Source organism: Drosophila rhopaloa, unplaced genomic scaffold (genome assembly GCF_018152115.1).
Source record: "Drosophila rhopaloa isolate 14029-0021.01 unplaced genomic scaffold, ASM1815211v1 contig_47, whole genome shotgun sequence".
Taxonomy (NCBI): Eukaryota; Metazoa; Arthropoda; class Insecta; order Diptera; family Drosophilidae; genus Drosophila; species Drosophila rhopaloa.
Window position 1 is genome coordinate 1,039,645 of NW_025335142.1, and position 25,535 is coordinate 1,065,179.

Genomic DNA, 25,535 nt, shown 5'->3' on the forward strand with positions numbered 1-25,535 from the left:
TAAAATTTAAAAAATCTCTAGCTTCTTGAATGCTTTAAAAGATTTAAGACATCCTTTAGTCCAAGAGGATTTTAACGCTTCAAATGTGTTTCTTAAAGTCATTTATTTAAGCTAAAACTAGTTAACAATTTCACTATTGTTTGGTAGCAAATAGAAAATTGGGAACTCAAGGGTTAATGGTAGGTATACAAGTAGCTATAGAATAGCGGATATTTTTTTCGGTATTTTTCCACCCTCAACTTTTGGGATTTTTCCCGAGTCAAAATGTTTCGGCGCAGTATGCGGCTCCAAACAGAGCAATAAACACTTTGAGCGAAAACAAAGATATAAATCCGTTCCGTACATTCCAGCGATCCGCGCAAATGCCACAGCAGACGAACGGCCCGCTACCAAATCGATAAAGCAGCGAACCAGATCCGTGCATAGGGAATCTCTAGGTGAGCATTACCTGGTGGTAATCTAATCGCAGCGGATAAGTTGAGGGCGCTCCTCTGCTGGCAGCGACGCCGGCAGAGCGCCACCCTACGCACACAGGTGAACTTTGCACATTAACTATTTATTAACCTCGAACAGGTCGTCGCTGGAGCAGGAAAAGTGAGGAAAAGCGGTAACAGTTGGCCCATTTCACACAGGAGACCATCTTGTAGAAGGAGTCCTTTTCCAATCGTTAACATGCTGTCGCGTCTGCAGGACTTCTTGTCACGCCACCGGCGGAAGTTCATAGTGACCGGCGTTTTGGTGGGCGGCACCATCTTTGCGGCGCGATACGCCCAGCGGCGCTTTGTGGAGTTCCAGGAGAAACAGGCCAGGGAGTTCTTCGAAAGGACACGCCGCATGACCCACTTTGAGTCGACGGAGAAGACCTGTAACCAGGTGATCCTTGGCATGGGCGAGGAAATGTGTCAGGCGGTACTGCGCGAGTGCAGCACGGATGAGCTCCTCGAGCAGCTGCGCCAGAATCCCAAGAACAAGCTGGAACTGTGGGAGGACATGAAGATTGTGGCGTTTACAAGGCTGGCCACCTACGTCTACGCCTCCTCCATGCTGGTTATTGCCCTCCGAGTGCAGTTAAATCTCCTAGGTGGCTATATCTACCGGGATATCATGACGGAGCAAAAACAAATCACAGACGAACTGAAGCAGCAGTACCTCTCTCTCATCCGGCACTTCATCACGGAGTCGGGCATTCGGGATCTTGCTCGCTATATACGCAGCCAGGTGATTGCCGTCATTAAGGCCATGCCGTTGTCCCAGCAACTGTCTCTCAACGACTTGGAGCAGCTCTTCTGGTCCTTGCAAATGGCCATCAATGCGGACACTCGTAGGGACCCCAATTCTCGGATGAGCAAGTACCTGCTGCCCAGCCAGAATCCCAGCCATTCGCCGCTGCTGCAGAAGATGTTCAACGAGACGTTGGATCTGCTGGAGAGCGAGGATGCCATTGGAGTGTGCTCGCACAATGTGAGCCGAGGATTTGTCTTGGCCTGCGATGCCATTGCCGAGTCAATGGGGGAAACTCTACAGCATCTGCCTCAAGCTGAGGTGCAAACCCAACAGGATAATCTGAAATTCAACCAGGCAGGAAGCTCCAGCAGCAGCAGTTCAAAGAGCCATAATCTGGAGAACAACAACTTGTTGAACATCAACCGGGTGCTGATGGCGCTGGCCAAGCTCATTCCAATCATCAGTGGCCTCACCTCAAGGGGTTTCGACAGTACATCACGGCCCCATAACCTGCCCACCCAGCTGCTCACCTTCTACGTGGTCGCCGAGAAGACGAAGACGCTGGGGGCCAACGTCTACGAAAGCTTCAGCTCTGCTTAGAAACTCGACAAAACTTGGATTATGCACCTGTGCATAGGCTAGGCTAAGATAATTGGAACATTATAGTTTATATACCTGTATATTTTTAATACGATCATAATTCTCGGAAGCGTTGTTTGTATGTCTGCTTGCACCCAGCCCGTTTTAAGTTTAGCTCCTAAGAATATTTAATCGAAAACGAGTGTAAGGTATGCTTAAGTTGATTTCCCAATAGAGTCCACGGGGAATCCTTCAAGACAGGGACACAGAAATCGAGTAACGTGAAGGCCTTTTAAAAAAACTGGAGAGTGTAATTTGTGCTTAGGGAATACAAAGAATAAGTGGAGGTTATCTGGTATTGAAAATAAATGGAAACGTAAATTATATGTGTAAGTGTAAAATCTTGTCAAAACATAGGAAGAGATTTTCAGAAATGTATTAAAGAAACATTCCGTTCGATTACAGAATTTACGGATCTAATGAATAACTTATCTTATTAAATGGATTGTACAATAAATGAAAACTTAATAAATTGACCATTCCTTTTTTAAGATGACCATGACTTTTCATATACAAAATTTTAGACTGAGCAAAGACGGAAGTTTTAAAATATCCTCTCATTACGACCCCGTCATAAAAACGCAATGACCGAAAATGCTTTAGGCTTAAAGTTAATATTTTTATCAAGATTTTTTATTCCTCCTGCAGCAATACTTAAAATAGGAAATAGTTGTCCTATTTCATCCTGCATTCGTAAAAAAGGACCAGACGTAAATAAAGCTTTTAAAATGGCGCATTAGTTTATATTTTTATTTTCATAATTTAAAAAGCCAATGTTTTTTTTAGAAGAAAATATTTATCGTCAAATTTTAAAGATTCGTCTATTTTTGGTACTGGTCTAATTTTTTCTTTGAATTAAAACAAGAAATTCCGAAGGCTCAATTTCTGACAACCTCAAAATGGATGTAAATAAAATAAAGGTAACTATTAAATCATGGAATTTGAGTCCAATTTGAAGAGTTGAGTTTTTATAGCAAGCTTAGTGGAGACATGAACCGCAGTAAACGGCTGTCTCCGCTATCAGTAAAAAGGGGGTGGCAAAAAACCGCCCTGTGATAAGACAGCTGTGACTTTTGTTTGTTTGCCATTTCTCTTGTTCTTACCGCTCTCTTTCTCTCTTACACTTGCGCATAAAAGCCGCAAAAGAAAGTTTATCATAATTTTAAAAATATGTTTAAAATATGCCGTTATTAAATAACAAAAATTATAGCTGAAGCCATTGATTTAATCAATTAGTTTTATATTAACATTATATTAGACGCATTTACATATCTCGCTCTCTCTTTCTCCGGCTTGGGCGCTCTCCCAGGTTCTCTCTCTCTCTCACTCCTTTGGGTGCCCAGCTGTCTGGTAAAAAGAACACATTTACATTTCCATTTTGGGCGCAGTTGCAAAAGTTACGTGAAAAGGATAAGGACATCAGTTACTTTTATACCCTCTGCGTGTCTGTATGTGTGTGTGCGGAAAAATAATTTAAATTACCTTAAACAAACCACTGAAATCCACAAGCTAAGCAAAGTTTCAAATTGTGTGCAAATATGACAAAGATTGCGAAAGGTGCACATATTAGTATAGCCAACAAAAAAAGAAGAAAAATCTAAGGACCCACAACAAACAAATAAACAACAACAACAACGGCGGCTCAATTGTGTAAGTGCACATGCAAAATGTTTATTGACCAGTCGAGAGGTCTTAAAGCCCACTTAACCCATCAACTTTTGTACAACGGACCATAAAAATTATTGATTAAGACAAAAAAGAAAATCATAGACATGTATGAACACGTGAGTGAAAAAGACAGACTTATCGGTATATTGGTAGCGGGACAGACAGTGCGTGCGTAAAAGGGGGTGGGAATGTGGGAGGGGAAAGTGGGAGGGGGAATGTGGGAAACTGGTAAGGGAGACACCAGTCATATATGGGGTAAAAATATGAACACTTTATTGTTAGAAGGGCCAAAAGTGAACAACAAACTAACAAGTTGCAAAGTCACAATCAAGAATTCCTCATAGTCCTTCAAAAGGAAACCGAACACATAACAATAATGAACATAATAGTTTCGGAGAATGAAGTTTAGGATACCCTTAAAAATCTTAACAAACCAGATTGAACCATCATCATCTTTCTTGAAAATAAACAAATTATGTATGTACAAATATATAAATTAAGGGCAAGATCTCATCTAATCTATGAGATCGAAAATGATAAAAGTAGACCTTTTTCTATTAGTATAGCTTATAAAATATTAGAAAGATATTTAATCTTGGGGTTCACCGATAAATCATTATCATATCTAACAAATGTGGCGATAAAAATAAGGTGAAAGTAAACGATTTTCATCAACAAGGATTTGTTAGTATTAAGCTTAAAATACAATTATTTAAGAATACGGAATAACAATAGAAAATACGTTGCTTAAATCTATTCCAAATTAGAATACCCTACTAGAAAGTGTATATAAACTTGTAGCCCAGAAAGTCAAGTGCGGCAGCGTGAGGACAACAAAGAAATGACATTTTCCTCAGCCAAAGTCCGTGTGGGATATTCAAGAAAAACAATGCATGCAAGTCAGAGAAACACTACACCCACCACCCTCCACAAGTTTTCCCTCTTGGTGCTTGAGCCCCTATATTGTACATACGTATATAGGCATATTGACATACTAAAGGCGTAGATCAAGTGCCATGACAAGAGGCCACAGCAACTAACTAAATATAAACACATAAATTAAGGAAGCGTAAGCAGGAGACACGATTCTAGAGGGAAAAAGGTGCGTCAAAATCCGGGTAAAGCCATTACGGCGGATACGATAGCAAATTTCTTTGGTTTTGATGGATTGGGTAATTTGAGAATTTACACGCCGAAGACTTTATTTATTATTTTTAATCTGGAACAAATTTACCGTTTGTATTACATACTCTTTAAAGAGCAACCTTACATATATGTACATACATTTCTTTAAGGAAAATAAAATCAAACCAATTTGATATCCAAATCCTTGCAAAAAAGATGTGCATTATAATTAAAATTAGAATATTTATTATGTTATTATTATGTTATTTTGTCTTAAAACTAAATATACTAAAAAAAAAAATTTTTTTTAATAAATTCCTTGTGTTTTTAAAAACTAATATTTAGAGAATTTAATACCTTTCCTATAATTAATTTTATAAATAGCAAACCAAAACATATAAAACAAAATATTTAATAATGTGAATACTATTTAAATCAAAACAAAATGGTTTGTAATTAATGATTTGAATTGTTTAATTATAAAAGTCTATTATTCTTAGTTTTACGTTGGTGCTAGACAAAACAAACTTTGCCCATTTTAGACATCATTTTGACTTAATTCATAGAAATTTATTTTTTGATCTTATACTTTTTTTCCTCTGATTAGCAAACATTTCCTTTTCAAATAATTTTATTATTATCGAATGTAAATTAGTACAAACGAAACCTTATTAAATAAACAGAAATGATAAGATTTAATAGAGTAAGTTCTTGAGTTTTGGAATCCTATCAGCACGGAATAGGGAAAGTGCAGTTCGTTTGCTGAATCGAATTGTATGTGTATTTACAAGGAATCTCAACTGCTAAGAAAACTTGATGTACTATATGCATGCTTTTGCTAATTAGCGTAACCGTGGATAACCGGATAATAGTTTAGTGAGTTTTGCAAGACTTATTGTGCAGGTAAACAGTACCATGCAGTTCGTAAAGTAAATTAAAAACTTATGGCGCTATGACATAGGGTTTAGAACAGTGTTATAATCAATAAAGTGAATTGTAAGGTTAATAAATAAGCTTGTATCATGTTCTACTCGGACTTTTGTAAGGGATAATAGGGAGTGCGCCAGCAAGGAGTTTCTCAACCCCTTCGGACTATTGATGCCTTCCATGTCGTTTTGTTTGCCCATGCCTCTTTCCCGTTCCCGTTTCCATTGCCTTCCCTATATACTTTCCATCGGAGTCCTACTTTTGCAACATGAATGAATGACTCTAACTACATTTTTCATGCAAGCCGAGGGATCCACTCTGGTTATCCCCACTCCTTAAAGCATTCGCTTTTCTCCTGCTGTTTGCTTGTCAAAAACGTCAAAAATACGATAGTGAAGACCTTAATGAAGAACAGGGTGGCCTGCGGGCTACACTGAGGTAAAAATATTTAACTTGTACTAAAAAATCCTTTATGATTTTACTTACCTTTCTTAAGTTATTTTTCCATAGTCCCTACTTGTGTTTCTTTGAAATTGAACATTTATCACATTCAATTATTTTCAAGTCGAATTAATATATTTTCTTATTTATTTAAATTGTAATGTTAGCATAAGCCAACTTTGAAAATTGAGTAAAAAAGCTTATTGTGCACAAAAAGATCCCAATGTTTAGAAACTACATACTTATTTTCTACGATAAGCTAAAACTTCTAGGGTTTCGGGAAAAAAAGAGTAATTGTCAATGATTTCATTAAATTAATAAAGTAATGTATTTTAAATTGTTACATTTACGTAAAAAAATGTTGAAATTATAATGTTGGTAATTCCAAGTGTAGAATAGTTGCGAATTGGAGCGGGCAACTTGAGAGTGGTGCAGGCCCCAACCACAACTCGCACCACACCACCTTATTTGCATGGCTACCAAAGTAGTGTAGACCCCCAAACCCCAGACCTCAGACCCTAAGTGATGTTGCAACCGCCGGCGGAATGACTCACACAGTTGCACTACCACATAGAGGCGCACGGAATAGTGCCATAAATGACATGTGATAGATGGATGGACACTTGGTGAGGGCTTTGGGGGATTAGCCAGGAATGTGCCCCAAATGAAGCTGCACCCGCCTTCGCCGTCTCCTGTAATTAGGCTGCCTTCGGGGCAGGTCCATAAAAGCCGTTGATAGTAGTCAGCTCTGAGACTATCTATTGCCTGAAGAAGGGGGTTTCCTCCACCCACACTTTTTCAACCACTTCACTGGATTCTCTGGCCCCCTCGTTAGGTTTATTACGTATACGCCCCGCTGGTCGATGTGGAACAGCTCTTGAGGCGAGACAGCCATCTGCCTCAATATTTGGTCTGGGCAAATAGGAATTGTCCGAGTTCGAATACTTTCATTGAGTGAACGTAAGAGACTCTTGCCTCTCCCACATGTTGCTAATATACATTTTGCCAGACTTGAGACAATCATTTTATCACATGCCCTGCCGCTCGAATCGGAACTAATGTCATCCAATTCAATCGTTCAACCATAACTAATGAGAGAAAACTAAATAATTATGTCGATCATCATTATAGCAAAACAAAGCCAAACCAATACACTATAAATCAGGAAACATTAACAAATTCCCAGGGAGTTTGTATGCTTCGAATGAGAAATATGCTTCAAGAAATAAGAGAAAGCGGCACAAAGTGGAATTTCGTGTATTCTTGCTTTCAAACAAATTTAATCGAAAAATTCAAATTTATTGAACCTAATGTATTTTAGTTTTCCTAAAACATTGTTACCTTATATTATTTTTGAAAAACTGCAGAAAACGTTACACTGCATATCAATATTTAATTTAAAAGCCGTGCAGTGAATAATGTACCTCCAAACGTTGAAATGAAAACTTTTTAAACCCAAGCGCAGTTCGCGCGGAGAGTCCAAACGATCAACACGAATGGAGTTGAGTTCGGAACCAAAATTAAGAGTATAATCAGCCAAAATGAATTACACGGGTAATTAGTGCCAGAATTTTGGGGCTTTGACAGAGTTGGAGTACGAAAGAGAGTCGGATATTTGCATTTATAATCTAGTATCACATTTGTTTATATTATATATCCCGCACAGCACAATGACAAACGCCAGCTGAAGAAGACGTAGTCAGTTGATTGGCCCCCGAAACCCGTAGTCTAGAGCCCCATCGCTGAGGAGTGGGTGTGGTCATCATGCGACGTCCAAAAATATCCCTCAAGAAGTACTTCTATTTCACACTGATCTGCGCCCTCCTCCTCATATTCGGTTTCAGTATCAAGTAAGTAAGAGAACGTGTCGATTATAAAAAGTAGTCCCGATCAAATATTGATCTTCGGGTACCCAAGAGGTAGAGAAAAGCGGAGACTATTCCGGTTCTGGGAAATATATAATTGGTATTATTAAATTAGAGCCTCAAAAACAAGAAAGGAAAGCTAACTTGTGGTTGAAATATACTTTGTATACTCTGTAAATTATATTATTATTAAAAATCTTAACTTTTTTAGGGAAGGGGAAAATAGAAATTTGATCACGCATAACTTTTTAACGAATGGTTCGATTTGAAAATTTCTTATACATTTCGATAGGTATATGATAAACACAATAAAATGCATTTTTACTTTTCCGAAATATTTAAATTTTTAAAATCGTATATAAGCGATTGTGGGCGGGATTTTGAAACAAACTTGCGCTGCGTAGGAACTTCTAAAATCTACACGCAAAATGCCAATCCTCTAGCTTTTATAGTATCCGAGATCTCAGCGTTCATACGGACAGACAGACAGACAGACGAAAAGACAGACGGACAGACGGACATGGCTAGATCGACTCGGCTAGTGATCCTGATCAAGAATATATACTTTATAGGGTTTTTGCACGAATACAATATACCCTTTTACTCTACGAGTAACGCGTATAAAAACACCAAAGTTATGGCAGCTATAGGATATAGTCGGCCGATCCTTATGAAATTTGGTAGGTCGGATTGATTGGTCAAATATAAAACCCATAGAAAATCCCAGCTTCCTAACTTAACAAACACCAAAGTAATGGCATTTCCGATCAATCAGTTATATGGCAGCTAGTAGATAGTCGGCCGATCCCGGCCGTTCCGACATATATAACTGAAAGGAAAGGGGTGTGTGCAAAGTTTCAATTCGAGCTTTAAAACTGAGAGACTAGTTTGCGTAGAAACAGACAGACGGACGGACGGACATGGTATATAACTCAGAGGTGATCCTGATCAAGAATATATATACTTTATAGGGTCGGAGATGTCTCCTTCACTGCGTTGCACACTTTTGACCAAAAGTATAATACCCTCTGCAAGGGTATAATAATAATGATGGATTAATGTCAGTATTTGATTACTCAGCTTTGCAATCGTTTCTGAATTAATTTAAAGAGTTTAAAATTTCAATAAGATGAATTCAAAAATCGAATATGAAACGTATTACATTTATCATAAAAAAAAAAAATATTAAATAAATATTTATGGTGGTATTAAAATCTTTAAATATATAAGTTTAATCTTAAGTTAGACTTTGAGCGAAGGGACAGGCAGGTATAAATATAGTTCCCATAGGAATTTGTGATTCTTATTGCAAAGAGTAAAGGTTATGAGCAGACATTCATTAAAAATATAATTTATTTAATCAATAATAAACAGAGAGCACGAAATATGGAAGACGCGGGGTCCAAGATCGTCACAAATAACCACTCAGCAGCAGCACACCCAGCACCTGCATCAACTGCAGTCCATGGAGGAGGAGCATCAAGTGGCCACCAGTTCCACGCCGACGCCAGCCGCAGCCACTCTGCTCCCTGAAGCGGCTGGTAATTTGGTCGAGGAGCCGGATCAGGCGGTTCTGGAGGAGGAGGAGAGCGAGGCCGATCGGCTGCAAGAGCCGCCGGCGGAAAAGGCCTGGTTCTTCAAGAACGGCGAGTACTACCCCAAGCCAGCGAAGACCTACAGCAATCGCAAGGCCAGGAAGCGACATGCTCCCCGGTTGCTACCCCACCAGGATCTCTTTTCCGATCGGATCGTCAACCAGCTGATGTACGTGCCGCACAACTACGAGGAGATCAAGTCCAGCGGCAAACTGAAGACCATCCTCCTCTACAACGGACTCGGTCCCTGGAACGTGAAGAAGGGTCGCGACGTCTTCCTGAAAGCCAAGTGTCCCGTGGACACCTGCGAACTGACTGCCAATCGCGATCTGGCCAGCTCGGCCGACATGGTCCTCTACAAGGATCACTACATCCCCACGGGCATTCGGCGGCCCAGCAACTCCAAGCAGGTCACCATGCTCTACTATCTGGAGTGCCCGTACCACACGCAGAACGTCAAGGTGCCCGATGCCATCAACTGGACGGCCACTTACAGGTAAGTCTCAATTAAAAAAAAAAAACCTAAAAATCATCAAAAAATTTAAAAAGCCAAATATGTTGTAGTGATTATATTATAATTTAAGCAGTTTCCTAGATTTAGCTTTGATTTTAACATCTGTATAACCCAATCAGATTTGCTATAATGAAACTTCTAAGATTGTACTTCGAAGAATTTTGTATATAAATTTGTAGAGAAAGAACATTATTGAAACTTCTTAAAGTTTGAAAAAACATTTTTACAATTCTTAAAGTTTGATTCCACCAAACAGGAATCCAAATAATAACACGAGTGCTAAGGCTATCGATAGGCTAATTAAAAATTTGTTTTGTGTAGAATATTAACCTTGTTTCCTTTTTTTTTGCAGGCGGGACAGTACTATTGTTGCGCCGTATGAAAAATGGCAGTACTACGATACAAAGGTGCAGCAGCTGGAGCAAGACATAAACTACTCCGTCAACAAGACCAAGAAGGTGGCTTGGTTTGTTTCCAACTGTGGGGCTAGGAATGGCCGTCTCCAGTACGCCCATCAGCTGCAAAAGCACATCGAGGTAAGGATGATCCGACATATTATTCTAGTCAGTATTGAACATATTCGAGTTAATCAATTATACTTATGCAAATAAAACTGTAAGTCTATACACGAAATTATCAATCATATTTAGATGATGTGGTTAATGCATATATATTGCTAATTGTTGTAATTAAAATCCAAATTACGTTCTATAAATTTGAATGATACTTTTGTGCATAGATTGCCATTCAATTCTTTTAAGTTTTTTCACTTGTTAAAGAAACTCTAAACAACTTAAAAATGGAACATAAATGTGTTTTGTAATATATATATAATTATTAAATTGGTATTCCAATAAACTTTATCCCTTTTCAACTAAATAATCTCCATAAATTCCACCCACCAGGTTGACATCTACGGGGCGTGTGGCAATTTCAAGTGTTCACGGAGTACGGCGGACAAGTGTTTCGAGATCCTCGACAACGACTATAAATTCTACCTGGCGTTCGAGAACTCCAACTGCAAGGACTACATCACGGAGAAGTTCTTTGTGAACGCACTGAACCGCAGGGTCCTGCCCATTGTGATGGGTGCCCGTCCCGAGGATTACGAGGTGAGTGCCCCGCGACGATCCTACATTCACGTGGACGAGTTCGCCTCGCCGAAGGAGTTGGCGGAGTATCTGCACATCCTGGATCGCGACGACGAGCTGTACAACTCGTACTTCAAGTGGAAGGGCACCGGGGAGTTCATCAACACGTACTACTGGTGTCGGGTGTGTGCCACCCTGCACAACGAGGAGCAGCTGCGGAAACCCCGGTGGTACTCGGATCTCAACGACTGGTGGCGGGGACCCGGAGTCTGCACCACGAGATCCTGGCGGAACTTTAAGGCACGCAAGGACATTATCAGCGACTCCAGCGACGACTGAGTCCAAGTGCTCGAAGCGATCCAGATCGTGGGCATGGGCATGGCGTAGATCAGAAGTCAGCACCAGGCATTTTAGTGAGTCATTCGCTTCTGAAAAGTTGTTTTGTAGGTATCACCATCTCCACTTTCACTATCACTATCCACAGGATGGGTCCATTTTGCTTCGAGAAATACAAATTAGTGCAATATGCCGTCTTTAAAAAAATTACCCTTACCCCAAAGACTTGTTTTAAAACTTTAAGTACGAAAAGAGAAGAGCAATGAATAATGGCCAAATATTTATTATTAAAGTCTGTAGTATTAATTTTAGTTCTTCTTCTAAGATCTCCAATAATTAGTTTTAGTCGTCAAGGCTAACAAATTTGACTTAGTAATTTTAATTCAATTATTCAAATTTTGTTTTCTCAAAACAAACGACCCATCCTTCGCTATCCATGTGTAAAGAGTCGCTTCGTTTTTGCCGGAGTTTTACGTAAATGTTTTTTGTAGTTAGTTAGTAAGTAAACCAAAGCTCACAACTTGCGTAGCCGGGTTAATCAAATCAAACCGAGAAGGCGAGGAGGTAAGGAGCGTTTAAGCACTGGCCCATAGACTAAAAGATCCCCGTGCTGATCGTTGTAACATATACAATACCAGATGCATAAGAGAACCTAGTAACCTAGCCTAGTTATTTATGGGTATACAAATGATATGTATACATAGTTCGGTAATTTATATAGTTGTTTAAACTAAAAGCAAGTCCAAAATAGACCATAACAAGATAAAGAGAGGCAAGCAAGTTAAAGTAGTTCGACATTATATGGCTAAACTGCTATGATAAGAGCTAATTAGCTTAGTTCTTTTGTAAGTGTTTTTTGTAAGCAACCAGCAGCTGATGGATTGTCCTCAAATATGTTGCCTGTTAATAGAGCGTGTTTTCATTTTAAAATTTCCTTTTCGGTCTTAGATCTTATCTATCTTGGCTTTTAGTTGAAATGTTAGCTGTATAGAGCTACTTAAAAAGGTTTCCCAGCCTGTTGACTTAACTACTTACTCTATAACAAATTCGCACAAGCTAATATATATATCTGATCTAATACAAATACAATCTGCATTCCTATTTTTCACAAAATAACATATGGCGTATTATTTCAATTCAAACAGCGCATATGTGTGTTTTGACAAATTTTAGCAATATTTGTATTTATTGTGTAACATTTAATTTATAAGTATTGAATAATATCATCTGTGTGTGTATTTTGATTGTGAACTTGTTTCAATTTTAATTTTTACTGTGATACAAATAATAATAATTATAATAAACAAAAATTAAACAGTGGCAACTAATGGCAAACAATTTAAAATGTTTTCACTTGGTGTAGATTTATTGGGCCTGACACATGTAATAATTCAGAGAACTTAAGATAGATGGTTTAAAAAAAATTATACATATTGAAATACTGAAAAATGCTTAGAAAACAACGTATACTGCAAGGAACAGCAGAGCTGCCCTATAACGAATTACAACTACACATATCCGAAATTGTTAGCATGTCTCCATAAATATATGATAGCCTCAAATATAGAATCCAGAACTTTAAACATGGCACATTTTTAGCTGCTTTAGTAAATCCTTTAGAGCATCTAATTTCTCCTTCTTGGAATCTTCTTTTCCTGCGGTTGCAGCTACAATCTTTGCTGTAATTTTGCGCTGCAGAGCAATGGCTTCGACTTTCTTGGAAAGCTACAAAAAAAAAACGATTCTTTAAACTAGTTTTTATGATGAAAGACAAAAAGCACCCACCTCGTAGGCCCGCTTGATAATTCCTTGGGGCATTCCAGCTAGCTTGGCAGCATTGAAACCATAAGATTTCGGACAAGCCCCTGCTGTGTACTTGTATAGGAACGTAACTGTTTCTTGGGTTGGATCCGCGTTGTCCTCATTCTCCACCATGCACGCCATGTGGCCCAGGGTTATCCTCTTGTCGTTATGGAAGAAGTCAATCAGATTGTGGTAGTGCGTAGAGAACAAAGTGCGACACTTGAGATTCGCCAGGAAGTTGACCACAGAGGCCGCAATGGCTGTGCCATCATAGGTGGCGGTTCCCCTGCCCAATTCGTCAAGCAACACAAGCGAATGGCATGTGGCGTGCTTGAGAATAAGGGAGGTTTCGTTTAGCTCCACGAGGAAGGTACTGTGCCCGGCAAGAATATCATCTTGGGCACCTAGACGCGTGAAAATTCTGTCAACCAATGAAAGGCGGCAGCTTGCAGCGGGAATGTGGGCACCCTAAAATGGAATTCATAACTTAAACCATCTTTAAGAGATATTCAAACTATACTTACAATTTGCGCCATGATCACAAGCAGTCCTAGTTCCCTCATGAGGGTGCTCTTGCCGCCCATATTTGGACCTGTAAGCAGGGATAGCGGTGCCTCCGAGTTTGTACCCAATTCCAAGCCATTAGGAATGTAGGTGGATGCGTTGACACAGGGATGGTAGCCCTCCTCCAGCTGTATGAACGGCTGCTCCACTCCAGAGACCAGCTCTGGCACACAGATGACCATCTGTTGACCTGCATACTCCGCCAGGGAGCCAAGGACATCCAGGTTGGCCACACAGTCGATGCACTGCTTCCACTGCTCATAATGATTGGAGAACTTCTCGAAGAGGCGGCGCGCCAAGTCCTTAAGAACCATATTCCTTGTGTCTTCTGCCTGCTGCATATCCTTAAGCAGAGCTCGAGTTTCCGCGGTGGTGTAGCGACGTGAGGGTTTCTTGCCCTTGGTCTGTCCCTCCAACGAATAGGACTTATTGGCCTTGACGGCGTGGCTTTCAGGGACATCCAACTGATAACGTTTCTTGTCGCTTCCAAAATAGGTAATTCGACAGCCAAAGTGTCGCTCCTGCTCCACAAGATAGGTCTTTAGGCGTTCCTCGATCTCGTTTATAGAATCCATCGCCGAATCGTACTCAGCATCCATTCCTGCTTGAGGAGCAATAACTCCCGTTTTGGCCGCTGCGTCATGATCAAAAGCAGTCTCAAAGTATTTCAGCTCCTTGGTAAGATCAGGAAATGATCCTCCAGATTCTGGCAGCTGGGTAATCCTTTTAAGCAAAGCTGTTTCACACTGATGGAACATCGTAGGAAGTTTGGTTAGAGCATTAAATCCCTTAAGAACGGCCATGAAGCCCAGTAGTTTCTGCTTGTTGTATATCTTCTCCTCGAAAAGAATGGCCCGGGAGTCGGGATGATCCATCAGCTTAATTTGCTTGTTGCCAAACAGGTGAATCTGCGCTAGATTTCGCTCAAAATCAGGCATGGGTCCGAGTAAAGCACGCATTTCCTGCAGTTCGCTGGGCATCCGAATCAGTTCACCAATGGCTTCTTGCCGCTCCTTGATGACGACCACATCGCAGCTCGGAGCACATAGCCAGTGGTGGAGTAGTCGCTTTCCAAACTTGGTGCAGCAGTGGTCCAATGAGGAGAGCAAAGTGTGATCCTCGCCAATAATTCTCAGATTCGACAAGGTAGTGGCATCCAACACCATGTGGGAACGTCTCAATGTGGACGCTGCAGCCGGTTTGGCATCTGCTAGTTGATCGGGTGGCACATAAAGTTGGTAACGTGCCATGGGCAGCACCTTGGGCTCCAACTTGCATTTGTGGATGAAGAAGATGCATTGGCCAAGGGCTTTTAAGGCCAGCTTGTAGTTATCGTTGGGTGTAAGTCCCAAATGATCCGAATCGGATTGCATGGTTCGCAGAACCAATGGCCAGTTGTCATCGGAACCGTTTCCTGCATAGTAGCGTTCCGCCAACAGTTTCAGGGTCTTTTCTGCGTTGCAAGCTTGCGACCCATTACTGGGCGTCTGCTCCTTAAGGATTCCCCCCAGTACAGTGCGTACAATTTGCTGGGAACGCTGGCTTAAAGCGGATTTCTCGTTTATGAGCTGAGTAGTGAAAAGGCATTAGTTGTTAACCCCGTAATGAATGCATAAAATAATTTACCAGCACGGGCATATGATGTGAAAGCAGGGTGAGCAGTCGGGAGCAGTTCTTGTCGTCCTCAAACTCGCCCAAATGGAAATCGCCAATGGACGTGTCGATGAAACACACGCCAAACCGACTCCAAGTGCCCTCGTCCTGCTCGACCAAGGCCAACATATAGTTGGGCTGATGATTGGGTCCGATCTTGCACTGTGAGCCAAAGACCTGGGTGCCACGATTGGTGATCTGGCAGATCTCTCGGGCCACCACTTTATCAAACTTGGAAGCCTTTGATCTGCTTGCAACGTTCGGTCATCATGTCTGGGGTTTCTGTTTGCTCCACGCGAGCCACCTGGAGGATAATCTGTGATAAGATTTACTGCGCAAAATAACTTCCCTAAAAAAAGCTCACCTTAAAGCCCCTGTCTACGAGGATAGTGGACATTTTGTCGAAGGATATCTCCGGGAATCCCGAGTGCGCAAACTCACCGCGCATGTATGTAAAGCCCAGCTCCTTGACACCCACATCCGCGTCCATGTGATAAAGTTCATAGAACTTTCCCACCTTGAAGAACAAAACGCAGTCGTAGCTTTTTGATTTGAGGACCCACCACTGGCGAACTCCTGGAGATAAGCCATTAAGAAATTTCTCCGGTACGTGCAGGGTGCTCTTATCGTAGTCTGGGTGATCTGGCCGCCGACCCGCATTGTCCTTGATCTTGTCCGGCTGCAGGAACTCCAGTTTCTGGTGTGGCCACACCACAGGCTCATCCAGAGTGGAGGTTGTGGTCACTATATCATCATAAGATGCGTCCTTCTTGGCATTGCTCTGCAGATTCTTTAATTTCTCCTGGAAAGTTGAACCCTCAGCCAGCTGAGTAGATGACTCTAACTTGACCTTCTTGCTCGAGGGTTCATTGTTGTTGTTGTTGAGGATCTTGGACTTTTTGCGGGATTTCTTGGGCGTAGGACTATCCACGCTATCCACGGACATGTCATTCTCGCTGGGCTCTACCTCTTCCTCGCCGCTGCTGGCGCTATCGTCGCTGCCTTCATTGGCATCTGGTTCGTATTCCGACGCGCAATCGGAGAAGTCGTCCTCCGACTTGGTCTCCTCCATTTCCGGTTCGCTGTCGGTTTCAGGCTGAACGATGCGCTTCCGCTTGCGCTGGCCATTGGTCTTTTCATCGTCTGAGCCGCCGGAAATGGGCAGCTTTCTCTTGGCCGATGGTTTGGAATCCTTCGTTTGGGATTCCTTTGGCTGCTGGTTGTTGAGATTCTCCTTTTCTGTGGTGTCTGATTCTGTTTTCACGCTAGGTGTCAGTTTCTTCTTGTCGACAGCTGGCGATTTGGCGAAATAATTAAACAACGTATTCGTAGGCGTTCCGCCCACACTTGTGTTCAACTTCTTGGACATGATTCTGAATAAGAAATGATTGCCAAAATGCGCAAAAACCAGGATGAAGACGCCGAGATTATGCGCCAAAAAGTTGGAAGGCTGCCAGATCTTGAACACAAGAAAAGTGGTATGCCAGACTGCAGATAGAAAACGGGTAATTTTTAAAGTTACAACGGTATCCATGAGGATAGAACACCTAATATTGTAAAGGTAAATTGTAAAAGTTTTTAAATTTGCTGAGTAAAATCGGTAAAAACTTACTTAAAATTTCTTTGGGCTTAGTTTTAAAACTTCGGACGAAAATATCATTTTCTTTCTTTCTTTTATGTTTTTTAGTTCACATGCTAAGATCATTTTTAATTCTGCTCCTTTACCATTATTGTGAACATAGCTGTATAATTTGTTTTCGGTATATTTCGGCATTTATTTTGTGTTAGCCTTTTGGTGTATTTAAGCGGTCACGTTGCGGTCACACTATTTCCAGCACGCAGGAAAATAAAAAAAAATTTCACTAGTTTTAGTAAATAAACTTGAAAATAACACAAAATGTCGCTGGCAGACGAGCTATTAGCCGACCTCGAGGAGGACAACGACAATGAGCTGGAGGAGGATGATGCAGAGATGGCCAGTGCAGAGGACGAAAGTGTAAGTCACCAAATCGAGAGAATCTTTCTTTTACCAAAGGATTCCCCTCCCACAGTTGCTGGCGGAGAAGTTGGCCAAGCCTGCTCCGAATCTGATGGAAGTGGATGTGACTGTGCAATCGGTGCGGGAACTTTGCAAGCTGCGAGACTCGGATCGCCTGCGGAATACCCTGCAGCAGATCGAGCACTATGCCAGTCGTCAGAGAACCGCAGCCGAAATGCTGGGATCTGTGGAATCCGATCCGGAGTACTGCCTCATCGTGGATGCAAATGCCATTGCCGTCGACATCGACAATGAGATCTCCATCGTTCACAAGTTCACCAAGGAGAAGTACCAGAAGCGATTCCCTGAGCTGGACTCTTTGATTGTGGGCGAAATTGAGTACTTGCTGGCGGTCAAAGAGCTAGGCAATGACTTGGACCAGGTCAAAAGCAACGAGAAGCTGCAGGCAATACTCACACAGGCCACCATTATGATTGTGTCCGTCACGGCATCAACCACACAAGGGTGAGTTGGCATCCTTTACAATCCCATAAAAACTTAAATCCTATTCCTTTCGTAGCACCATGCTTACGCCTGCGGAAAAGGCCAAGATCGATGAGGCCTGCGAGATGGCCATCGAGCTGAACAACTTCAAATCTAAAATCTACGAATATGTAGAAAGTCGCATGACTTTCATAGCCCCCAACCTTTCCATGATTGTCGGAGCATCCACAGCTGCCAAACTCTTGGGCATCGCTGGTGGCCTCTCTAAGCTTTCCAAAATGCCCGCCTGTAATGTACAAGTTTTGGGTTCACAAAAGAAAACCTTGTCGGGTTTCTCGCAGACGCAGATGTTGCCACACACTGGCTACGTTTATTACTCTCAGATTGTCCAGGATACAGCACCAGATTTGCGACGCAAGGCAGCTCGTTTGGTTGCCGCCAAATCAGTGTTAGCTGCTCGTGTGGATGCCTGCCATGAGAGTGTGCACGGGGAGATCGGTCTGCGATTCAAGGAAGATGTGGAAAAGAAGCTTGACAAGTTGCAGGAGCCGCCGCCGGTGAAGTTTATCAAGCCGTTGCCCAAACCCATCGAGGGAAGCAAGAAGAAGCGAGGAGGCAAACGCGTGCGCAAGATGAAGGAGCGATATGCCTTGACAGAGTTCCGCAAGCAGGCAAACCGCATGAATTTCGGAGATGTAAGTGGAAATTTCTACTTATAATCGTTTACCAACTAATTCGCAATCATTCCACTTCCCTTATAGATCGAAGAGGATGCCTACCAAGGGGATTTGGGCTACTCCCGTGGAACCATCGGCAAGACAGGCACCGGGCGCATTCGTTTGCCCCAGGTGGATGAGAAGACCAAAGTACGCATTAGTAAGACGCTGCACAAGAACCTCCAGAAGCAGCAAGTGTACGGAGGAAACACCACAGTCAAGCGGCAAATCTCAGGAACAGCATCTAGTGTGGCTTTTACGCCACTGCAAGGCCTGGAGATTGTAAATCCCCAGGCAGCGGAACGTTCGCAGACGGAAGCCAATGCCAAATACTTTTCAAACACATCCGGATTCCTCTCCGTGGGACAGAGAACCACATAAGGCAGAGTCTCAATCCACTTTCTATAAAATTAAGCACTTTTATTTGGAGATTTGTCGAATGTATAATGAGTTAGGCGTAGTAAAGCTGCAAGGAAGCCGCAGAAGAGATTCAAATTGTTGTTAGCTGAGCTTTCCCACCTCCAGTTTACGTTGAATGGCCTCCCAGGAGTTGTTCAGCAGCACGGCCAGAATGCCGGCCACCGTGAAGACGCCTCCAATGATGGAACAGCAGTTCGTGGCGAAGTGGCCAAAGGAGCTGGGAGTACAAAATGGATTCAATAAATATTGTAATTAAATATAAGCACTGTTTAACTGACTTGTGCTTCTCCGCATATTTCACCATCAACGGCGAGAGTTCGTAGCTGAAGAATATGCCCGGCATTCCGCGCTCGCGATCCGAAAGATCTTTGCGATATCGCGTCACCGAGAACTGATTCGTGTATATGGGCTCACTGCCTCGCATATATAAAGTAGGTACAATTTTTAAATAATAATTAAACATTTCACTTTTAGTCTCTGCAACAATAAAAATTGAGAATTTGGTTTAATGGGATTTATGTAAAATATTAGTATTTTAAAAAAGATCAGAGTTGACATTAACAATTTTTAAAAATATCACGTTTTATGTTTGCTGTTTGCCTTAGAAAACTATTTAACAATTAAATAACTTGCTGATTATACATTACTTAGCTTTGGTAAAATAATAATCAAATTTTAAAACCTTATTAGAAACATTTTTATTTTATATATGTATATAACTTGTTAACAGTTTTGTTGTCGCTTTTACAGGATTTGATCTTAATAGTTCTTCTTGCAAGTCTATCGAAACATTTTTCTTTGCAATAAAGACGTGGTAATAATTTTTCATTATTAAAATTAGGCAAACAAAAAACCCTTTTAATTATTTTGTGGATTAGCTTTTAAATGTTTTAAAACAACTAAAATTCCTATTTTTTCTTTATAACTGGCTAAAATCTGTTCTTAGGATTTGAAATCGTTGTCCATATTATAAAAAAAAAAAAAATATTCATGGGGGTTGAATTTATTTGAATATCCAAGGAACATTTTTTTTAATAATAAAAATAGTAAGTTTAAAATATGGTAATTTAAAAATGCCCGCTCTTAGTTAGCGCCACCTGTCCTTTATGCGTAGAACCAGCCAAGTTGACTGAAAAACAACGTGGCAACCTTTTGCTCATTTGACAGCTCACGCACACAATATAACATTCTCACATTCATGACCGCTCGACGAATTGTGCCGAAATAGAGTAATTCCTAAAATAAACGGACCTTTAGGCACCTATTGTAACGTTCGGACGTGAACCGGAGCAGCGAAGCTTGCTAATTGGCAGGATCCATTTATAAAGCAGGAGAACGAGAGGAACCAAGGACCTTGCGGCATGCCACTGCCCACGAGCTCTTTTTCCCAACAGGGACCCACATGCTTCGATAAGATGAAGACGGGCTTCATCATCGGATTCTGTGTGGGAATGGCGAGCGGAGCGGTCTTCGGTGGATTCTCGGCACTCAGGTGGGTTGGACTTTGCACCCGGATGGTCTAATCACCACTCCTTCATTGGAGTGACGCAAGTAGAGGCCGGGCATTATGTAATTACACCGGCTAACTAATGAACCATAACAAATCTCACTTCAGATACGGACTACGTGGACGGGAGCTGATCAACAATGTGGGCAAGACCATGGTCCAGGGCGGCGGAACCTTCGGGACCTTTATGGCCATCGGCACTGGGATTCGCTGCTGATACTACTGCATTTGACTAGAGTTACTAAAAACCAAACCTTAAGCCCTACTCCAATCTTGTTTAAATTACGTTAAGTTATTGCAATAGAGATGTTAAAGAGATACCTTATGGGCTTTGTGTGTTTACTCACCTGTCACGTCCACTCGCAGACCATCCAAAGGATGCGTCTTGGCGAACTCTATCTTTTCGCCAAAGGACAGGTGATTGATTGTGTGCGATAGCTTCACATTGCTGAACTGGAAGTCGTGGATATGAAACTGGCGGATGGAGAAACTCTTGCCGGGCGCAAAGTGGAAGCTGCCGGCCATGCGGTTCACCTCCAGGTGGCCCTGGATGCGACAGCCCTCCTTAAAGGCGTCCTCGTCGCTGCGCTTGTACTTGCCCTTGCACTGCTCGATTTTGTCCACTTGGACGTTCCACTTGCGCAGCCGGTAGGCATCGAGTACCTCCTCGCACGTGTTGCAGCAGCTGGAGTATAGGGATATTAGTGTTAAAAAGGGGATTACAGTGGGGAAAAGTAGTATAACTAGAAATTAAAGGGTTTACTGAAGCAAAGAGAGGTTTAGTTCTGAAATAGAGTCTTAAAAGTTTAAATGAATACAAATAAGCATCGTTTTAGCTAGGTCTTAGTGAGATTCTAACAATTACAAATAAAACGTGCTTATATTATTATTATTATTATATTGATTGTCCGTTATAGTATGGAAAATTTGTTTAACAAATGTATTCTAGGTCATGTTCAAAGCGATAATTACAAAAACTGTTATTTGAGGTGAGCTGAACTTTTTTTCTAATCACTAGATCTAGGAAATTGCTTATTCAAATGGATTGTTTTGCAAGTTATAAGCTTGAATTATGGGCAAAAATAACTGGAGACTTCTATTGAAATTGAACTACAAAAGTTGAAGCTGTAAAAGCGAGATTTAATTCAAAATACCTTATTGATTTCAATATAAACGAACTCTCAGCCAAAATTTGTAATAGTGAAGTTCCAAATTTGAGATATTAAACTAAATTTCAAGGTTAATGTGTTTAGATACAACTAATAGTATTTGAATATATTTATATTATTACTGCAAATGTAAATGTTATCACAGCTAACCTGAGTAACAGAAAAATTCTGGTTATAAAGTTTAAATTTTTAAAAAAAAAATTTTGGGGGAAAGTTTTCAGCAAAATTTCACTTACTGGGTGCCATTGTGCTCCGCGCCGTAGCAACTGCCGCAGGTGACGTTCTTATTGGGCGGCGACACTGCCACGATCTCCTTGATGGGCGTTTCCTTGAGGGGTTCCCCTTAAGGTCCAATCGGTGCTTGAAAACGTCGTGGTCGACCCTTAAGTGGGTGTCCCCCGATGAGTCCATCGCATCCAGAGAAATATAATTGCAGGCCAAATTATGCAGGGTCACGTCCAGATTGATTCTCAACTTTTGACCCCTCGTTGTGTCAACAAAAAGTTCTTCATTTAGGTTGGGTCGCATGTAGTTTAGGAACTCCAAGAAGATCAGCAGACTGATAATGCTGGTGCTGATGATTGTAACTGAAAATCGGGAAAAAGCCGGTTGTTTGGGATTCTTATCGGAACAATGCATTTTACACCTGCACTCACCAGCTGCTCCGCCCACTGTGCGCACGCTAAAATCGTCCAGGGTGCGCGGATAGGCGTCTAAGCGACGCAGCACATCGGCGAACTTCATCTTGTACACAAATAACACACAAAAACACGAGTTGGAAACGTAAACAATAAAAATTACATCTTTTTCGCCGAGCAGGTGACGTGTTGCAATTAGCGTTGCCAGACAGCCGCAATGGGTTGGCCAATCATATGTTCGATTAATAGCAATCGTCATCGGAATAAGTTTCTACATCGCAGAGAGTTTACTTTACTTTACTTTATACCTTTAAACCGTTAAATTACTTTGCTATGAGCTATTTATTTACCATTTTAAGTGCCTTGCAATGTAAGCACATTTAAATACCGAAACACCACTCAAAAATCAATTAAAATGCTGCTGTCAAAAAATATGGCTATAATATGTAATATTCATACATACAATCTAATTTATCTGCAGGCTAAATCTCCAGTGTCTAGCTTTTGTAGTTTCCGGAATTTTGAGGTTTTACTGCTATACGACTCGAGTATTGATCCTGATCTAGAATATATATAATTTAAAGGGTCTTAATTTTAATTAATATACCTTCCATATACCCATACAAATCGATATATAGTATATTACATTTTTGTTATAGCTGCAAGGGTATATAAGCTTCGGGCTGCTAAATTCCTCTTCTTATCTTGTTTTTAAATATGTCTGAGAATTTTTGGTCATCTCATTTGAATTTTCGACCACTGTATACTACAGTGAAAGAGAATTATTCGACCTTATAATATTTATATATATTTTTTTTTAGGTTTTTCCTCTGATAAGAGTTAAATAACTTTTAGTTATTCAGAATAACAGAAATTTGAGAAAAGTTGATGCTGATAATATTTGAATGGATTGCAGTATAATTTTACCGACTATATTACTCATGCATTAAGAAGTTACAAATCGAAAGAACATTTTTTCTAGTAAAGAAAAGTTTAAACCTGCCTATACTCTCTTATAGTATATGAATTTGGAATACATTAATGGCAATGACAAAAACCAAACACTTTTGGTTTATATGTAGTTTTAGTCAAACTTTATCTTAAATCCAATCGAATTTAAAGAACAATTTTAAGTTAAGAGTTTTTTTGGTTTTCCCCTTCATTAGCTGTAGCTTTTCCCCATTGATTACGCATACGTCGCGTTGGCCCGGCGATAATTAAGGCCTCCGTCTGGCCACCCTTTCCAACGGCCACGAATAATGTTTAATAGTGTTGTCATGTCTTGGGGCTGTGGTTGCGCATACATTAGGCAGGCGAAGGCAACCCACCGGCGGCACCAGTACCCTTGAGCCGCCACCTTAACCCACTGCTGCTGCTGTGGACCACAGGCGACCGCGTCTAATTTTATAATACATGTTAAACAGATGAAAGGTTAATTGAAAGGAACCACAAGTTTCGACAGCCCACGCATCCAATGGTTAGCTTTTAGGGGTTGTAGCCCCAACCCTCAACCCATGCAAAAGCAAGAATAATAGGAGACCGTGGGTTATCCCAGGGGATTTTGGTTAGAGTTAAAAGTTTTCGCTTAAATATAAATCACCAAATGGCTTGCCGCTTGACTGATTGAGGCAGAAACCCGAGAATAGGGTCCATGAACCCAAAATCTATGCACGGTCGCGAGTAATTGTATGTAGGTGTAGAACATACCGCGACTTTGTGTAATTACCAATTAAGCTCAAGTCCCTAAAGCTGTCTCATTTTCTTTGGCACTCTCTAGTTTCCTTTGTTTCCCTTCTGCTGGCTTGACCTTTTTTTGCAATTACCTGAACAGAAATCTGTAAAATCAGGCAAGGCAGCAGATGACAAAGATTAGCTAGCGGTAATTTTACACTTTTTTACTTTCTAAATTGGAGTAAATGGATTGGGAAGAGTATAAGATGGAGAATGTGCCATAAAGTAGAAAAATATAAGGCTTACAACCTGAATTAACAATGTGACTAATTTTTAATTCAATTCAACAGTTGGGTTTTTAATTACATAACCTAGAAAATCACCCCGAAAAACGTTTTTAAAGATTATGAATTATTTTGGTAATTTCATTTCAATAGTAAATTAAATTGTAATTATAAGTAAAATAGTAGTAGCAAAGTAGTAGAAAAATACGTTTGTAGTCATAAACAGCTTTAATTAGTTGTTGTTAAGTTTAAAAAATTATTGATTATAAATTCAATTTCTTTAAGCATTTTGGCCTATTTTTAGATCTTGTTTTTCCCTTGGCTTCTCAGTCTGATAAGTTCATAGCCCTTTCTATTGTACCCCTGTTATGGTAGCCCAACTTATGGCCATAGGGCATTCGGGCTTTCGCAATGGCCATTTCCCTCGACCCCGCCCCTCGAACACCCCTCTTATCTTTCGCTAATTTGCATTTCTAACCATTTCGCTCTAGCCAATTCGCGTCATTTCTTATTTGAAACAATGAGCCCAACAGCAGCCAGAACAAATAGCGGAGAAGGAGTCATTGTGCTCGGCTTTGCAGGCAATAAAGGACTCCGGAGACAAAAGAGCCGGAGAAAGAAAGAGAGAGCGTGTCAAGAAACTTGGGCCCGGACGGAGAAGGAGAAAGAGAAAGAAAGCCAGAAAGAAGTTGGCGTAAAGCAGCTTAAACAATCAGGACTGCCTAATGGATATTGACACTTTAATGCCCTGGCCACCGACTCATTCTCTGATTCTGATTTCGAATCCGCACCGACAAAAAAAATGATGATTTATAAAATAACAAAACAATCCAGTTGAAGATATGAACAAAATGTATATATGTATAAATAATTCTACAGAGACATTAACCCACATTCATATTCCTAAGGTCAAAGCTTTAACATCATTTATCGGAACAATAATGTGAAAATATGAGTGAAAATCTGTAATAAATCAACAATTATCTGTAGTTATACATAAATATTTATTTCTTTTAGTTGGCGATTCATTAAGATTTATAAATAGGCCGATTAAAGTGAAACATGTATGTTCGCAATTAAAAATATGAACAATATTGTTATTTATTGAAGAGAATCAAAATAAAACCATATTGATAACAGCTTTAAACTAAAAAAAAGTTCTAAGAAGAAAAATTTTTAAAACATCAAATTATTTATGGTTTT

The 25,535-nt window shown here is 40.7% G+C and overlaps 6 protein-coding genes across 7 annotated transcripts; 4 read left to right on the top strand and 2 right to left on the bottom strand.

Moving 5' to 3' along the window:
* The first annotated feature begins 261 nt into the window (after window positions 1-261).
* On the top strand, window positions 262-2,356 carry LOC108045970 (peroxisomal biogenesis factor 3). Its single transcript, XM_017125478.2, has 2 exons — window positions 262-437; window positions 574-2,356. The coding sequence occupies exon 2, from the start codon at window positions 673-675 to the stop codon at window positions 1,822-1,824; it is 1,152 nt and encodes a 383-aa protein (XP_016980967.1). The 5' UTR covers window positions 262-437; window positions 574-672; the 3' UTR covers window positions 1,825-2,356.
* Window positions 2,357-3,237: 881 nt separating this feature from the next.
* Window positions 3,238-12,448, top strand: LOC108037115 (glycoprotein 3-alpha-L-fucosyltransferase A). Of its 2 annotated transcripts, none has more exons than XM_044461548.1 (5): window positions 3,238-3,513; window positions 7,691-7,874; window positions 9,264-9,980; window positions 10,351-10,534; window positions 10,904-12,448. In XM_044461548.1, exons 2-5 carry the CDS (start codon window positions 7,789-7,791, stop codon window positions 11,426-11,428), a joined length of 1,512 nt encoding a protein of 503 aa, XP_044317483.1. In that variant the 5' UTR covers window positions 3,238-3,513; window positions 7,691-7,788; the 3' UTR covers window positions 11,429-12,448. The 2 variants fall into 2 exon arrangements, with proteins under 2 accessions (XP_044317483.1, XP_044317484.1); XM_044461549.1 differs by lacking the exon at window positions 3,238-3,513 and adding an exon at window positions 7,497-7,578.
* A 322-nt stretch (window positions 12,449-12,770) lies between these two features.
* Window positions 12,771-16,903, bottom strand: LOC108037116 (probable DNA mismatch repair protein Msh6). Its single transcript, XM_017113598.2, is given in 6 exon segments — window positions 12,771-13,150; window positions 13,211-13,696; window positions 13,753-15,360; window positions 15,419-15,688; window positions 15,690-15,749; window positions 15,810-16,903. Coding segments are annotated over 6 exon segments (3,576 nt in total). The 5' UTR covers window positions 16,815-16,903; the 3' UTR covers window positions 12,771-13,003.
* A 343-nt stretch (window positions 16,904-17,246) lies between these two features.
* LOC108041276 (U4/U6 small nuclear ribonucleoprotein Prp31) lies at window positions 17,247-19,132 on the top strand. Its single transcript, XM_044461670.1, has 4 exons — window positions 17,247-17,441; window positions 17,497-17,948; window positions 18,004-18,622; window positions 18,689-19,132. Exons 1-4 carry the CDS (start codon window positions 17,343-17,345, stop codon window positions 19,022-19,024), a joined length of 1,506 nt encoding a protein of 501 aa, XP_044317605.1. The 5' UTR covers window positions 17,247-17,342; the 3' UTR covers window positions 19,025-19,132.
* LOC108041275 (endoplasmic reticulum-Golgi intermediate compartment protein 3) lies at window positions 19,043-22,596 on the bottom strand. The gene is given in 6 exon segments (XM_044461671.1): window positions 19,043-19,280; window positions 19,342-19,540; window positions 20,918-21,255; window positions 21,976-22,084; window positions 22,087-22,326; window positions 22,396-22,596. Coding segments are annotated over 6 exon segments (1,110 nt in total). The 5' UTR covers window positions 22,484-22,596; the 3' UTR covers window positions 19,043-19,144.
* On the top strand, window positions 20,225-20,895 carry LOC108041277 (reactive oxygen species modulator 1). The gene is made up of 2 exons (XM_017119160.2): window positions 20,225-20,555; window positions 20,679-20,895. Exons 1-2 carry the CDS (start codon window positions 20,425-20,427, stop codon window positions 20,785-20,787), a joined length of 240 nt encoding a protein of 79 aa, XP_016974649.1. The 5' UTR covers window positions 20,225-20,424; the 3' UTR covers window positions 20,788-20,895.
* Window positions 22,597-25,535: the final 2,939 nt, after the last annotated feature.

Coding starts and splice junctions, on each gene's coding strand:
- LOC108037115 (XM_044461548.1), top strand. CDS start 7,789: ATGCGACGTCCAAAAATATCCCTCAAGAAGTACTTCTATTTCACACTG. Junction 9,981..10,350: donor AACTGGACGGCCACTTACAG/GTAAGTCTCAAT, acceptor TTTTTTTTGCAG/GCGGGACAGTACTATTGTTG. Junction 10,535..10,903: donor AGCTGCAAAAGCACATCGAG/GTAAGGATGATC, acceptor TCCACCCACCAG/GTTGACATCTACGGGGCGTG.
- LOC108041277 (XM_017119160.2), top strand. CDS start 20,425: ATGCCACTGCCCACGAGCTCTTTTTCCCAACAGGGACCCACATGCTTC. Junction 20,556..20,678: donor GGTGGATTCTCGGCACTCAG/GTGGGTTGGACT, acceptor ATCTCACTTCAG/ATACGGACTACGTGGACGGG.
- LOC108045970 (XM_017125478.2), top strand. CDS start 673: ATGCTGTCGCGTCTGCAGGACTTCTTGTCACGCCACCGGCGGAAGTTC.
- LOC108041276 (XM_044461670.1), top strand. CDS start 17,343: ATGTCGCTGGCAGACGAGCTATTAGCCGACCTCGAGGAGGACAACGAC. Junction 17,442..17,496: donor CCAGTGCAGAGGACGAAAGT/GTAAGTCACCAA, acceptor CCCCTCCCACAG/TTGCTGGCGGAGAAGTTGGC. Junction 18,623..18,688: donor ACCGCATGAATTTCGGAGAT/GTAAGTGGAAAT, acceptor CTTCCCTTATAG/ATCGAAGAGGATGCCTACCA.